Source organism: Vulpes vulpes, chromosome 13 (assembly GCF_048418805.1).
Source record: "Vulpes vulpes isolate BD-2025 chromosome 13, VulVul3, whole genome shotgun sequence".
In the NCBI taxonomy this organism is placed as follows: domain Eukaryota; kingdom Metazoa; phylum Chordata; class Mammalia; order Carnivora; family Canidae; genus Vulpes; species Vulpes vulpes.
The window spans coordinates 117,621,918-117,635,019 of record NC_132792.1 but is presented as its reverse complement, the minus strand read 5'-3'; the positions used below and the strand labels follow the sequence as shown (position 1 = coordinate 117,635,019).

Genomic DNA, 13,102 nt, shown 5'->3' with positions numbered 1-13,102 from the left:
CCATGGAGACTGCTTCCTCATCCCTTGACTCCCTTGGCATTTTGAGGTGGTTGTTCTGCTTTGTGTTTAAAACAAAATGGTACTTATTTGTTTTTATCTTAAAAGGTTAATTACTTTGCAGAGTGGACAGCTTCATTCTCAACCCCCTAAAATCCTGGGAAGAGGGAGAGAATGCTTGAGGGTAGCTTGAGAGGCCCTGCAGCGGTGACAGCGCCCCGCGTGCTCCTGGCAGCTTTGCCTCCTGCCTCCCATTCTTCCCTGTGGTGGTCCCAGGCAATGCTGGGGGGGGGCCCAGGCCCCCCGTTGCTGGTTCCCATGGCCACCTCTGCGCCCACCAGGAGTCCGATATGGTGCCCTTAGACTGAGAAGGGACAGGCACACTACTGTGGTCCAGATTCACTTTCTTTTCCATCTTCTCGTTCTGCAGGGGTGTCCCCTCAACAGATACCAACCCCATCCATTTCAAGGCTATGAGCACAGCAAGCCCAGACTCCAATGGCCAGGCCCGAGATCTTATCCAAATAGTTTCCAGGTCCAGCAAATAGAGTTTCTCAAGGGGCTGCTCCCTGCAGCACCCCTAACTGGAAGACAGGCGCCGTCACTGCCACCATTTGTCCCTGGACTTGGGCCCAGGTTTCCAGGACCACCTTCCAGAAGCAGGGAACTGGGGACCTCAGGTATCCCCAGGGGCGTGCCTCCCAGAAGTCAGGAGCTCCAGAGGGAGTCCCCGTGTCTTTCCCCACACAGCAGGACTGTACCGTGGAGAGGTGTCGACTGGCTCTCTTCACATTTCCAGGAACTAGGCATCAGCCAGGGCAAGGAGGAGAGAGTCTTAGAGCTCTTGCGGGGGCTCGGAGAAGGGAAGGCTGCCACAGCCCATGACCTGGCTGCAAAGTTCAGAGTCCCGAAGAGGGAAATCAATCGAGTTTTATATTCTCTGGCAAAGAAGGGTCAGCTGCATCGGGAGGCAGGAATACCCCCTCTGTGGAGAATCGCCACGCAGGCTGGGAACCGGCACAGCCAAGTAGCCAGTGTAGACGCTCGTCGACAGGAAGCTCCAGACTCAGAGCCCAGTTTGGAGACTGAAGACAGAAGCTTCAAGTCTGCCTCAGAAGCTCCTCCTGAGCCTTTTGACATGGCTGAGCTCAAGGAGAAAGTTTGCGACTACCTGTTTAACGTGTGCAGCTCCTCTGCCCTGAACTTGGCTAAAAATATTGGCCTCACCAGGGCCCGAGACGTAAATGCCGTGCTGATTGACCTGGAAAGGCAGGGCGATGTCTACAGGCAAGGGACAACGCCCCCCATATGGTATCTGACTGATAAGAAGCGAGAGCGGATACAAATGAAGAGAAATGCAGACCTCGGCCCCGAGACCATCCCAGCTGCTGTGCCTGAGACCAAAGGAGATGCTGTGGCCTCCCGTCACGTAGCCGCGCCAGCCACCTCGGACGGTGTGGCGGCCGTAGAAGTGCAGAATGGGCAGGAACCTGTCATAAAGCTGGAGGAGAACAGGCAGGAGGCTGTGCCAGAGCCAGTAAAACCGAAGCCGCCTGCCCATGACAATGGCCCCTCAAAAACAGGGTATGTTGACTTTGAAAATGGCCAGTGGGCCACAGACGACATCCCAGATGACTTGAATAGTATCCACGCGGCACCAGGTGAGTTTCGAGCCATCATGGAGATGCCCTCCTTCTACAGCCACGGCTGGCCACGGTGCTCACCCTACAAGAAACTGACAGAGTGCCAGCTGAAGAACCCCATCAGCGGGCTGCTAGAGTATGCTCAGTTCGCTAGTCAGACCTGTGAGTTCAACCTGCTAGAGCAGAGCGGACCGCCCCATGAGCCTCGGTAAGAGACCGCCCAGGAGCCGTCTGGGGTCGGGGTCAGGTGCTCCTGCCCCTGACGCCAGAGTAGCCTCTCGACTCGGGGTGGCCCCCACCTCTTCGCTTTGCCTCTCTGCCTTTTGGCTAAACTGCCCCCCTTGGCCCTCCCTCCAGATCTGGAGCAGGAAACATAGGCCTTGCCCCAGCTGGAATGCTGGCTGAGCAGTAAGGAGGCTGACCCTTGGGCTGGGAGGCAGTTTACTGGACTAGCTTCCGTGCCTCCAGGTGTCAGCCTGGAGGGAATGAAGCCTGGACCCCCTCCCACCCTCTTCCATGGACCTTTCTCTAATTGGAGTTACCCAGAGGGCACAGGAGCTGGTGGGTCAGGGCAGGGCCCAGCCACCCACTGCTCAGCTCCTGCCAGGAAAGGGTAGCATCACGAGTTGACGGGCCTATTAAAGGTGGCAATTCGAGTGCACCATGCTTTTCTCCTTTGAGCAGCCAGCTCATGCCTACACCCCTGCAGGCCTGCAAACAGATAGGGCTGCCAAAGGGCCTAGGGCAGGGCTGGCAGCACAGGATAGAGGCTGTACACCACCACCACCAGAGAGCAGGCCAGGGGGGTGGTGTGCGGTTCCATGAACCCTTACGTTAGCCACGGGCTGGTTTCCAAGGGCATGGCTTCCCGGCTGTGACCCCCGTTCCTTATGTCAACCGTCTTCATGACAGGGATGGCATTGCAGGAGACCTGTTCCAAGAAGGGTGTGTCTGTGTGGAGACCAGGCCAGGACTGACTCTTCTGGATAGAGGTTGGGTGGCACTTGTGCTTTTTTTTCCCTCCACACCTTCCCCACAACTGAGGGAGAGTGGTAGGTATTGTAGGTAACCTTTCTTTGGACTCCAGCTGTAAGAAACATTGGTGCCATATTCAGATATTTCAGAAGACCCAGGAAATGAGAAATGTGACCTACTTTTTAAATGAGATCCCAGATTGAACGGAGAGCCAAACAAATTTGAAACCTTGAGCACAGGAAGTCCAGGCTAAGTCCAGAGGCCTAAACCGGAGGCTTCTTGGTTTCCTACCTAACAAGGGGAGACGCCATTCAGCTCAGGTTGCAGACACGGAACTGTAGTGGGACTCAACTAGACAGTGAGAGTGCCGGGGCTGGGAGCAGGCGCCAAGGATGGGCAGGTGCCTGATGTCTGGGGCATCTGGGGCATGAGGCTCAGGAACCCTCACTCCCTCTAGGAGCTGCCCTAGAGGTGGCCAGTCGACCACAGCTGCTTTAGAACCAAGACCGTAGTGGTGATTTTAGCTCATCATCTTCTGTATGGTTTCTATCTTAACTCATTGCTAAGAGGTAGCAGGTCTCCCCTGCATTGTGTCTGCTCTCGAGAGCTCTGGGGAGAGAGTCCCTGGCTGCTTTGTTTCCGGAAGGCAGGGACTGAGCCCCTCTGTATCAGGGGAGGCTCCAGGGTGCAGGGCCCTGTGGAGAGGGCGGCAGGGATGGCTGGGCCTGTGCTCACACGTCTACTCACTTTCTGTCAAGATTTAAATTCCAAGTCATCATTGGTGGCCGAGAGTTCCCCCCAGCTGAAGCTGGCAGCAAGAAGGTAGCCAAGCAGGATGCAGCCCTCAAAGCCATGACAATCCTGCTTGAGGAAGCGAGAGCCAAGGACAGTGGAAGACCAGAAGAACCCTACGACTGCTCCACGGAGAAGGGATCTGAGAAGGTAGGCATCCTGCCCTCTGGGAGGCTGCTGTGTGCTGCCCACATCCCCAATGTAGTGGCATGTCAACTGACTGCCACAGGTGGTCTGAACGCAAGCAGCTGGCCCCCTCCAGCCTCGGCCCCATTTCAGCTGCACTCCCCCCTCACACCCAGCATTCCTGTTTGCCCACCTCCCAGCCCAACTGGAATTACAGGTTCCAGGCTTAGAAACAAACTTAACGATGACCCAATCCAAGTTCCATTGTTAGCAGATAAGACATGAGACCCAAAATGTTCCAGTAGCTCACCCTTTCCTGCCCAGAAACCCCCTCAACCCCCTTCCCTTGGAAAGCTAGCCCTTCCGGGTAGCTCAGCCCTCACCATTCTCTACCAGGATGGCCTGGCCTGTGGTTTCTCAGCTCTTTCTCCTGTGTCTCGTTCTCTCCAGACTGCAGAGGCCCAGCCCAGCACCCCTTCAGCGACATCCTTCTTTTCTGGGAAGAATCCCGTCACTACCTTGCTTGAGTGTGTGCACAAGCTGGGGAGTTCCTGTGAATTCCGCCTCCTGTCCAGAGAAGGCCCTGCCCATGACCCCAAGTACATCTCTTGTGTCATGTATCTCCACTGAGGTTTTCTCAGATGAGAGATACATTCTTCTGCTTGCCTCCTGAGAGATGGCAGATTAACCCACTGAGCAGCCACACCTGTTTGCAGTATGGAAAGTGGGGAGCCGCAAGGCATGCTTGCTGCTGTGGAGCAGACAGTCTGGGATTAGGAACTCAGAGGGCGAAGCAGGGACCAAGCACTAGGGAGACTCTCAGCTTGGCAGTTATGGTGGCGAGTCTGAAAGGCAGCCTCGGCTCCGCACACCGACGTGTTCACGAGGAGGGCTCCCCGGAGGAGGCACAGCCAGCTTGATGCTCACATGTTACATTGGGGTCAGCCAGGCTGAGAGGCCGGGGGCAGAAGAGGGTGGAGGGTGCTGACTCGTCAAGGCAGAAGGGCTGTGTGGCCAAGGCCCAGGGGCGATGGGTGTGAAGCCGTGCCAGGTGGTAGAGGATGGCCCAGCGCGGGTGAGGTGGGTCTTTCCTGTCAGCACCTCTTTAACCCTGGCCTTTCTGCTCTCTTGCCAGGTTCCAGTACTGTGTCGCCATGGGAGCCCATACTTTCCCCACCGTGAGTGCCCCCAGCAAGAAGGTGGCCAAGCAAATGGCCGCAGAGGAAGCCATGAAGGCTCTGCATGGAGAGGCAACCAGCTCGGCCACTTCTGAAACTCAGGTGGGCCGTTGGAGTGACCGCGCAGCTCAGGCCCGCCCGTGCGTCCCTCTTCATGTCCAAGAGTGCTCATGGCTCCTCTCTGTGTGACCAATTCTCCTTCAGCCCGGGGGCACGAACACAGAGTCGTTTGATAACCTGGAGTCCGGGATGCCCAACAAGGTCAGGAGGATTGGTGAGCTGGTCAGATACCTGAACACCAACCCCGTGGGTGGCCTGTTAGAGTACGCCCGCTCCCACGGCTTTGCAGCTGAGTTCAAGTTGGTCGACCAGTCCGGCCCTCCACATGAGCCCAAGTGAGTGTCCAGGCCCCAACACGGCCACATGCACCCCGGGGAGGGGGCGAGGAAGGGCAGTGGGACCACGGTGCCGGGAGGGTGGGCCCCAGAGGACCCGCAGTGGCCGTCCAGAGAGTAGTCACTCTTGCAGCAAGTATGCTCCTTTTTAATGTTTCTAGCTAATTTTAGTTTTTAAAGGAATATGTATATGCATAGAAAATCATTGAGGCTGGTTGAAATCGTCTGCAGAGAAAGTGCCCTTTCTATCTCAGTGCTGGTTCCTCCCTAGACTCATCCTGGTACCAGTTTCTTGAGTACTTCTAGAAGTTTCCATGCATATATTGGTACATTTTCTTTTCATTTTGCTTTTTAAACAAAAATAAGCATCAGTCCTCTCTCCATCCTATACCCGGCCCCCTTACTTACCACTGAGACTTAAGGTCATCACGTATCTCAGATACACACACCTATCAGACTTCTTTTATAACTACATATTTCTGTATTTTTCCTGAATTTTTTTTTTAAACCTACACTCTACACCCATAGTGGGCTCATTGTGAGCCCAAGATCAAGAGTCACACGCCCCGTGGACTGATCTGGCCAGGCACCGCCTACAGCCACATGTTTTGTTGAATAGATACTTTTACAGCTTTTAAAGTTGTTTTATCAAGCAAGAGGTCTTTCCTAAAACAGACGCCCATGTATCCACCACCTAGTTTAAGAAAGAGAACATTGCTATTTGGTGTCGAAGGCTTTTCATTACGGATTTAAGCAGCATCCAGCACCATGTGGGTTGGACAATGTCTTGCTCCTAGAAGCACTCTCCGTGCTGAGTCTGCTCGCATGTGCAGGCATGTCCAAGGCAGACATTTTCAGGAGAGGGATTTCTGGGCAATAGGGCACGTACAGTTTTTTTAAGGGTTTTGTTTGCTCTCCCCTCCTAGGTGTCCCAACACAACAAAATGTGATAACTTCACATGTCTGTGCATCCTTCCAGAGCATCTTCGTATAAACGCCAGCCAAGCTGGCACATTTCCCCTTTTGTTACAGGGAAGCACACATGTGCATTCATACCTGCCTTGCTTTTTTGTATCTAACAGAATAATCTCAGGATGTTTTCCATAGCACCTTCTGTTCCTTGTATGAAATTGCTCCTGTAGCGTCCCAGGGCACAGGCATATGCTGCCACTAGCCCCAGTGACCAATATGTGGATCCTTTCCACGCTTCGCTATTACAGACAGTGCTGCTGTGAATAACATCTTCAGATGCAGCTAAACTTTGGTAAACATTACCGAATTTTCCTCTAATGAGATTATACCAGTTTATGCTTCCATCGGCAGTAAAGAATGGCCCATCCCCTTGGCCATGATCACTATGGAACCACAGGTCTCCCCCGCAGTCAACAAAGAGAGCATTCCTTTGAAATTGCTGTCCAACCAGCACTGAACGCTATTTTCACTTCTTGCCTTTTTCCATAAAAGCAAAAACCGTCTTCAGATTTCTTTTGGTTGTGGTGGAAACAAGTACTTCTGTAGGTCTTTAGTAAAAGGGGAGTGGCGTAACACAGACTTTTGGAGACGGGATTTCTGAATCAAAATTTTTATTTTGCCATTGTAAAATGTGAGAGGTGGTGTCTCAGTGCCATGCAAAGATTAGTCTGTATGGGTTGGACAATGGTAAAAAAGTGCGTCTGAAGTCAAAAGCCAGCAGCTTACTTCATGGTGAACCAGAGCTGTTCCCAGTAGCCAGGGGACACGTGGATACCCGTGTCCTTGTTACTTCTCAGTGCGTTGGCACCACCATCTGATGCCATCTGTTAAGACAGAGGACGTGGGGATGGGAAGCTTCCGTCATTTGCAAATGCTGTGATCGAGTACCTGAACTGTATGTGAGAAGCGGGAAGAAATATCAGAGCCAGAGGGGAAGTCAGGAAAGCAGGGAATTGTGAAATAACTATAAACTTCGGAACTTCTCCACAGGCAGCAGTAGTCAGCAATTCGAAGATAAAGTAGAAGAAAGCCTATTTGCAATAGCAACTAAGCAGATATAAGACCTTGGCACATTCTGAGCAGGAAACATGCAGGCTCTGATGCTCTGTGATCAGATAGGAGAGCACAGCTGTCCCCAGGTTAGTCTTTGCCTTTCACATGATCCCAGTAAAGTCAGTGGCAGAATTGATTTCTTTATTTTAGACCTGGAAGACCTGATTCCCAGATTCATATGAAAAGTCCATGTGGGAGAGTAGCCAGAAAGTTCTGATGGAGGGATGAGCTGCATGGTCTGTGGCGCATTGGCCGGTGGGCGGAAGCAGGGAGAGCTCAGCCTCATGGAGCCCCTCACAGCAGACACGGATGTAGACAGGGCTGTGGGCGGGGGCTGGGGAAGCTGCCTGCTGCATCTCAACAAAAGATGTCGCATGGTGTGGTGTCTCCAGCTGCACGGGAGCGCCTGGCCAGCTCGGTTGGTGGAGCGCGTGACTCTCCATCTTGGTGTTATGGGTTCGAGCCCTATGTTGGGTGTAGAAATTGCTTAATAATAAAATCTTAAAAATATATACATAGAATCATAAAGTCTCTAGGTAAAGCAGGGCTTTTAGTTTTAGAGTTTTGGAGCAGCAAAGCCTTTCCACTTAAGATATAAAGTCAGAAGGAAAAATATGGAGGTGTGGCTGTCAGGAGACTCGGTGTGTCTACAAAGAACTGCTTGAGGATGAAACATTAGGGGCTCATTTCTTTCAGAAGGAGTTCTTTTCCAATTCAGTGGGAGAACCAAGTGTGCGAACTGTATGCTCCCAGGAAAGCTTGGAGATGTATTAACAGGGGAGGTGCTCAGCCTCACCCTGTAAGGGAGGCAACTGTCTGCAAGCTCACAGTGTCTATGATGTCTCTCGTCCTGGCGCTTCGGCCGAGGGTGGTGAGGGTGCTGTCTGTAAGGGCACCTCTGGCCTCTGCCATCTGCAGGCCTGCTGGACCGGGCACCCACCTGGCATGGAGCAGCACGTGGCCCCGAGCCAGAGCCGTACGTGTGAGTGTACGCATGCGTGTGCCGCCGTCTGGGCCGCGGTGCTTAGAAGCAGCAGGCTGGGTGTGCACAGGGCGGTGACCAGAGTCCTCTCTGCAGGGGTGGAAAGCAGCCACAGCATTTGCTTCAGGAAATGAGGGACATTCTCCTGACATGTTCTTCACTGTTTGAATTTTTACCTGTGTGGTAACAAACTGCTTGATTTTGAAAGGTCGTTGAAGGAGAGAAGCTCACAAAGTGGTCTTATTTTAAATTTGTCTTCATAGTAAAGGGATGTTACTCATTTCTTCATGTGTGTACGTTATCTGTTTCTGTTGACATGAACTTCCATTCATGTCCTGTGGCTTTTACTAACCTTGCATGTAAGAGCATCACCATGATGAGAAGGGCATCTCGCACATGGACCCGAGGCACCAGGGAAGGCCCTTGTGCCCCTGTTGTGGGTGCACAGGCTCCGCGAGGCCTGCCCCCCGCCTGCCCTTGGCACTCGGTGGCCCTCCCAGGTCATCATCCTCACTCTGCATGCATGCGTGCTGTTTATCTCCTCTTTGCCTTCCGTGAAACCCTGCCGAGGACTTCCTGTGAGCCAGGTGGAGGGCATGGGGACTGCCCCTGAACATGGCAGATGTCCCCTGGCCCTGCACCCCGCACCCTGCAGCAGTGCCCAGGCTCCTCAGGGCAGGGGCCGGGCACTGCCCCTGTGGCCACCGTCACTGGCCCACTGGCAGAACACACACACTCACCCTCTGTCTTCCCTTCTCTGTATCCTTCTTGGCAACCTGGACATCAGGACTTTGGCACATCCCTGCCAGAAAGCACGAGGTGTATAGTGTGGCCCCGGGCTCCCTTCCAGCTTCCTGGCGCTTCCCCTGGACCTGTCTGGTCTGACATGCCCCAAATAGAGCTCTTGGGCTCTTGGGTTTGTCCCTTTATCCTCTTTTCCCCTGGTCCTTCCCATCTCCATAGGTGACCTCACTATCCACCCAGTTGCTCAGGCCAAAAACCTAGGTGTGAATCATCATCTCTACCCCCTTCACATCCTGCAAGCAAACCAGCCTTGGGTTCTGTGTGTTGGATGCATGGTTCTCCAGACCCTCCCCTCCTCTGTTCACTCAGAGAATGTTTATGGACTATGTTCCCTTTGGACAGGAGCCAGATTTGAATCAGTAAGGTCTCCTATGTTGCATGTTGAAAAGACCTCAAGTCAAGAATCCGCTTGGTGTGGCCTGACCTAGGAAGGACCTGGGGATGGCAAAGAGAAAGCCAGAGGTCGTGGGAAGGGGCTGGTTAACCCCAAAGCCTGTGGCGGGAGGCTGGGTGTCTGTACTGGCCGCAGAAAGCCTTCCTGGGAACTTTTTTTTTTTTTATGGGGACTGTCTCTTGCTCCCCATCCCCACTGGCCCCCTTCAGCGTTTTCGCTATTTTCATTACTAAATTCTCTTTCCCACTGTAAGAAAACCATTGTCAACCCTTTGCTCTCTTCGGATTCCCACCAAAACCCCCCTTCCTTACTCTAAACAATGACTCCCATCACACTTGAGAAATAGCAACGATGATATGACAGATACCTTATCTTTCCATGGTCAAACCCTCCTGCCTGCATCTGCACAGGTGTGAGGGACCCAGCCCCCTCCCCATGCCTTGTGCCCTCTTCCATGCACCACCTCCCTCCCTCACCCCTGCATGCCACAGCCATTCCCACAGCCATTCCCACTGCGCCCCTCACCACCACACCTCTCCTCGCCTTCTGTGTCTTTGCTTCTTGAGCTCACTGTCCCCCTCAGTCCAGGAAAAGGTTAACCTTGGGTTCCCTGCGGCTGCTGTAGAGCCCAGTGCAGTTTGAAGGGTTCCAGCTCCATGACCACAACCTGTACCGTGTATAGTTCGGTACACATACAGGCACACCTCATTTTACTGCACTTTGCTTATCACAGCTTCACAGGTGCTGGGATCTTTTATGGATGGAAGGTTTGTGGCAAGTCTGCATCGAGCAGTCCAACAGCATTTGCTCACTCTGTGTCTCTGTGTCACATTGTGGTGATTCTCCCAATAATTTCCATTATTACAGTGAGTAATCTGATCAGTGATTACAACGTGCTAAAAGTGCAATTGATGGTTAGCCTTTTTTTTTCTTAGCAATAAAGTTCTTTTGAATTAAGGAATATATATTGTTTTTTTAGAACTAAAGCTATTGCACACCTGAGAGACTCAGTGTAGTGTATACATGACTTTTATGGGTACCCAGAAGCCAAAACATTTATTTGACTTGCTTTATTGTGATACTGGCTTTATTGCCATGGTCTGGAGCTGAGCCCACGAGGTCTCTGTGGGGAGCCTGCCTCTGTATATGTGTGTGTGTGTGTGTGTGTGTGTATCTTTGTGTGTAGAATTCATGTTCGTTTCAAACACGTGGAACAGGCATGAGGTTCCCTCGAGTCTCAGGCAAAGGTCCTCCCCAGTTTGGCCCCCACTGCTTTCTGGCCTTTCTCATGCCACGTCCCTCTCCTTCATGGAGCCTCCTGCAGCCACCAGCCCCCACACACCTGCTGGCAGAGGAAGGTGCACAGGCACGCAGCCACGTAGGATGAGCAGGGCATCATGGGAAGCTTCATGTGAACATGAAGGTTGATTCCTTTTACAGCCTGAGCCAGTGAATGTCGAAAATGAAGCCTCACATGCAGGTGGATTATCCAAAGTGGGCTTCCCCCCCAGCAGTTCAGGATGTGGTTGTACTCTAGGATTCTGAGACCTTGGCTGGTGGAAAGCTGAGGTCCTTCTGTATAGCAGATCATGACCTTTCGACCACTCCACGTTGCATCCTGTCGGGAAGTGAATAGGGAAAAGAATCTGGCACCTTCGGAGGTAGGGCAGTAGACAGCAGTGATTCAAGTGCGGAGAGAGCATCCCGTTCCTTTCTGCTTAGGGTACAAAGAAAAGTCTGCACTTGGCATTATCTCTAAACCCCTCCTGGTACTTGAGAACCTCCTTTACAGCGGAGGCTTAGAGCCTCTGCGGGCTGGCGCCTAGTCCACATTGAAGGGCACAATGATGTCACCCAGTTCTGGAGCCACCCTTGATTTGTCACAGGTGACTTATTGGCGCTCAGAGTTTCCTTTTGAAATGTGTTGACGTTTGAGCAAAGTCATTTTAGAGATAAATACTCAGTAGATAAGAGAGCAGGTGGTATCTGATCTATCAGAAGTGTCAGGCACCGGTGCCCTGAGTCTGGGAAACGCTGCCTTAGAAACAGCTGTCGGGTCGGGTGCTTGTCTTTATCCCCTGCTTCTCATCCCAAAGGTTCGTTTACCAGGCAAAAGTTGGGGGTCGCTGGTTCCCAGCCGTCTGCGCACACAGCAAGAAGCAAGGCAAGCAGGAAGCAGCAGATGCGGCCCTCCGCGTCTTGATTGGGGAGAACGAGAAGGCAGAGCGCATGGGTTTCACAGAGGTAACCCCAGTGACAGGGGCCAGTCTCAGAAGAACTATGCTCCTCCTCTCCAGGTCCCCAGAAGCACAGCCAAAGACAGTTAAGACGTCTACTTTTGGTGCTATCTTTTTTTTGGGGTCCTGCTAACTCCTCTCTGGGTAGAGTTGGCTCTTAACTTGCTGTCCTGTGACATAGTCCTGGGCTTTCATTTGTGCCTCGGTGGTACGCAGAGCTGGGACAAGCACAGCGAGAGGGAAAGGCGGCTTGGCCGAGAGCTCTCGGCCCGCCGGGCCCCAGCACAGCGGCCCTGACACAGCCTTGTGCCCACAGCTCCCCCTCACCGGCAGCACCTTCCACGACCAGATAGCCATGCTGAGCCACCGCTGCTTCAACGCCCTCACTAATAGCTTCCAGCCTTCCCTGCTGGGCCGCAAGATCCTGGCCGCCGTCATCATGAAGAAGGCCTCTGATGACCTGGGGGTGGTGGTCAGCCTGGGGACAGGTCAGTGAGGGCCTCCTGGAGGGCCATGAGGGTGCATCTGGGGTGCAGGAGGCCCACTCCGACTTCAGCCCCTAACCAATAGCCTCTGTCCCCAGGGCGCCTGGGCACAGGTCTGTGATCCCTGCAGGTGGGACAGAGCCCCTGGGATCCTGGGCGCTCTCTGTGCTCAGCAGGGCATCTGCTTCTCCCTCCCCCATGCACACTCCCGTTCTCTCCCAAAGAGAAAAACAAAGAGCCTGCCCTGTTCAGCCTCTCTTCCCTTGGAAATATGACATTTGCTTTGCACGCCTTCCAGGGAACCGCTGTGTGAAGGGGGACTCTCTCAGCCTGAAGGGGGAGACTGTCAACGACTGTCACGCAGAGATCATCTCCCGGAGGGGCTTCATCAGGTGGGCAAGTGGGGCCCCACCAGAGCCTTGGACTGCCCCTGCCGTGGAACCCGCCATCTGCAGCCTCCCTCCTCCCTCCACCTCTGCTTCAGCCCCTTTCTCAAAAACCGCACAGTAACCTGGTCCTCAGGGCTGTAGGGGTAAAGAGGCCATGCACTGGCCCATCTGGCCCTGTAGGTTACCTTGGGAGGCATCAGCCCTGTGGGCCTGGAACCCCCTAGAGCCCCCAGGTTGGGCACTGGGATCCCTACGGCTGCCAGAGCGAGACACTCTTAGACATGAACTGGTTGAGAGGCTGGCTTCACTGGACAAGGGGTCCCCAACACCTATCCCCCGTGAGAACCCGCGGACGGCCAGCACCTCTCAGGCTTCCTTTTTGGGGCCACATCCCTGAACTGGGGCTGTTGTCCTAGCCAGAGCTCCCCTCGTAGGTTTCTCTACAGTGAGCTGATGAAGTACAACCCCCAGACCGCAAAGGAGAGCATCTTTGAGCCTGCCAAGGGAGGAGAAAAGCTCCAAATAAAAAAGAGCGTCTCGTTCCATCTGTACATCAGGTCTGTATAGTCTGTGGCCGCCATGAGGGCCCTGCCAGGCTCCAGGGTTGGGTCTCCAAACACGCTCCTGGCCCAGAGCCATTCACTGGGCCACTCTCAGCTCTGTGATCAAGGTAATACCAC

General features: G+C 53.5%; 1 protein-coding gene across 27 annotated transcripts in view; it reads left to right on the top strand.

Annotated features, from left to right (window-relative positions):
- The window catches only part of ADAR (adenosine deaminase RNA specific), a 38,510-nt gene that overhangs the window by 20,148 nt on the left and 5,260 nt on the right, over nucleotides 1-13,102 (top strand). For 9 of the 27 annotated variants that reach the window (XM_072732437.1, XM_072732445.1, XM_072732441.1 and 6 more), the window contains 9 exons: nucleotides 428-1,848; nucleotides 3,374-3,557; nucleotides 3,984-4,132; nucleotides 4,669-4,813; nucleotides 4,916-5,106; nucleotides 11,408-11,633; nucleotides 11,865-12,036; nucleotides 12,332-12,425; nucleotides 12,857-12,979. In XM_072732437.1, the coding sequence (XP_072588538.1) occupies nucleotides 428-1,848; nucleotides 3,374-3,557; nucleotides 3,984-4,132; nucleotides 4,669-4,813; nucleotides 4,916-5,106; nucleotides 11,408-11,633; nucleotides 11,865-12,036; nucleotides 12,332-12,425; nucleotides 12,857-12,979 (2,705 nt within the window). The remainder of the gene's footprint in view (nucleotides 1-427; nucleotides 1,849-3,373; nucleotides 3,558-3,983; nucleotides 4,133-4,668; nucleotides 4,814-4,915; nucleotides 5,107-11,407; nucleotides 11,634-11,864; nucleotides 12,037-12,331; nucleotides 12,426-12,856; nucleotides 12,980-13,102) is intronic. The other 18 variants (XM_072732455.1, XM_072732447.1, XM_072732444.1 and 15 more) reach the window with 3 other exon arrangements.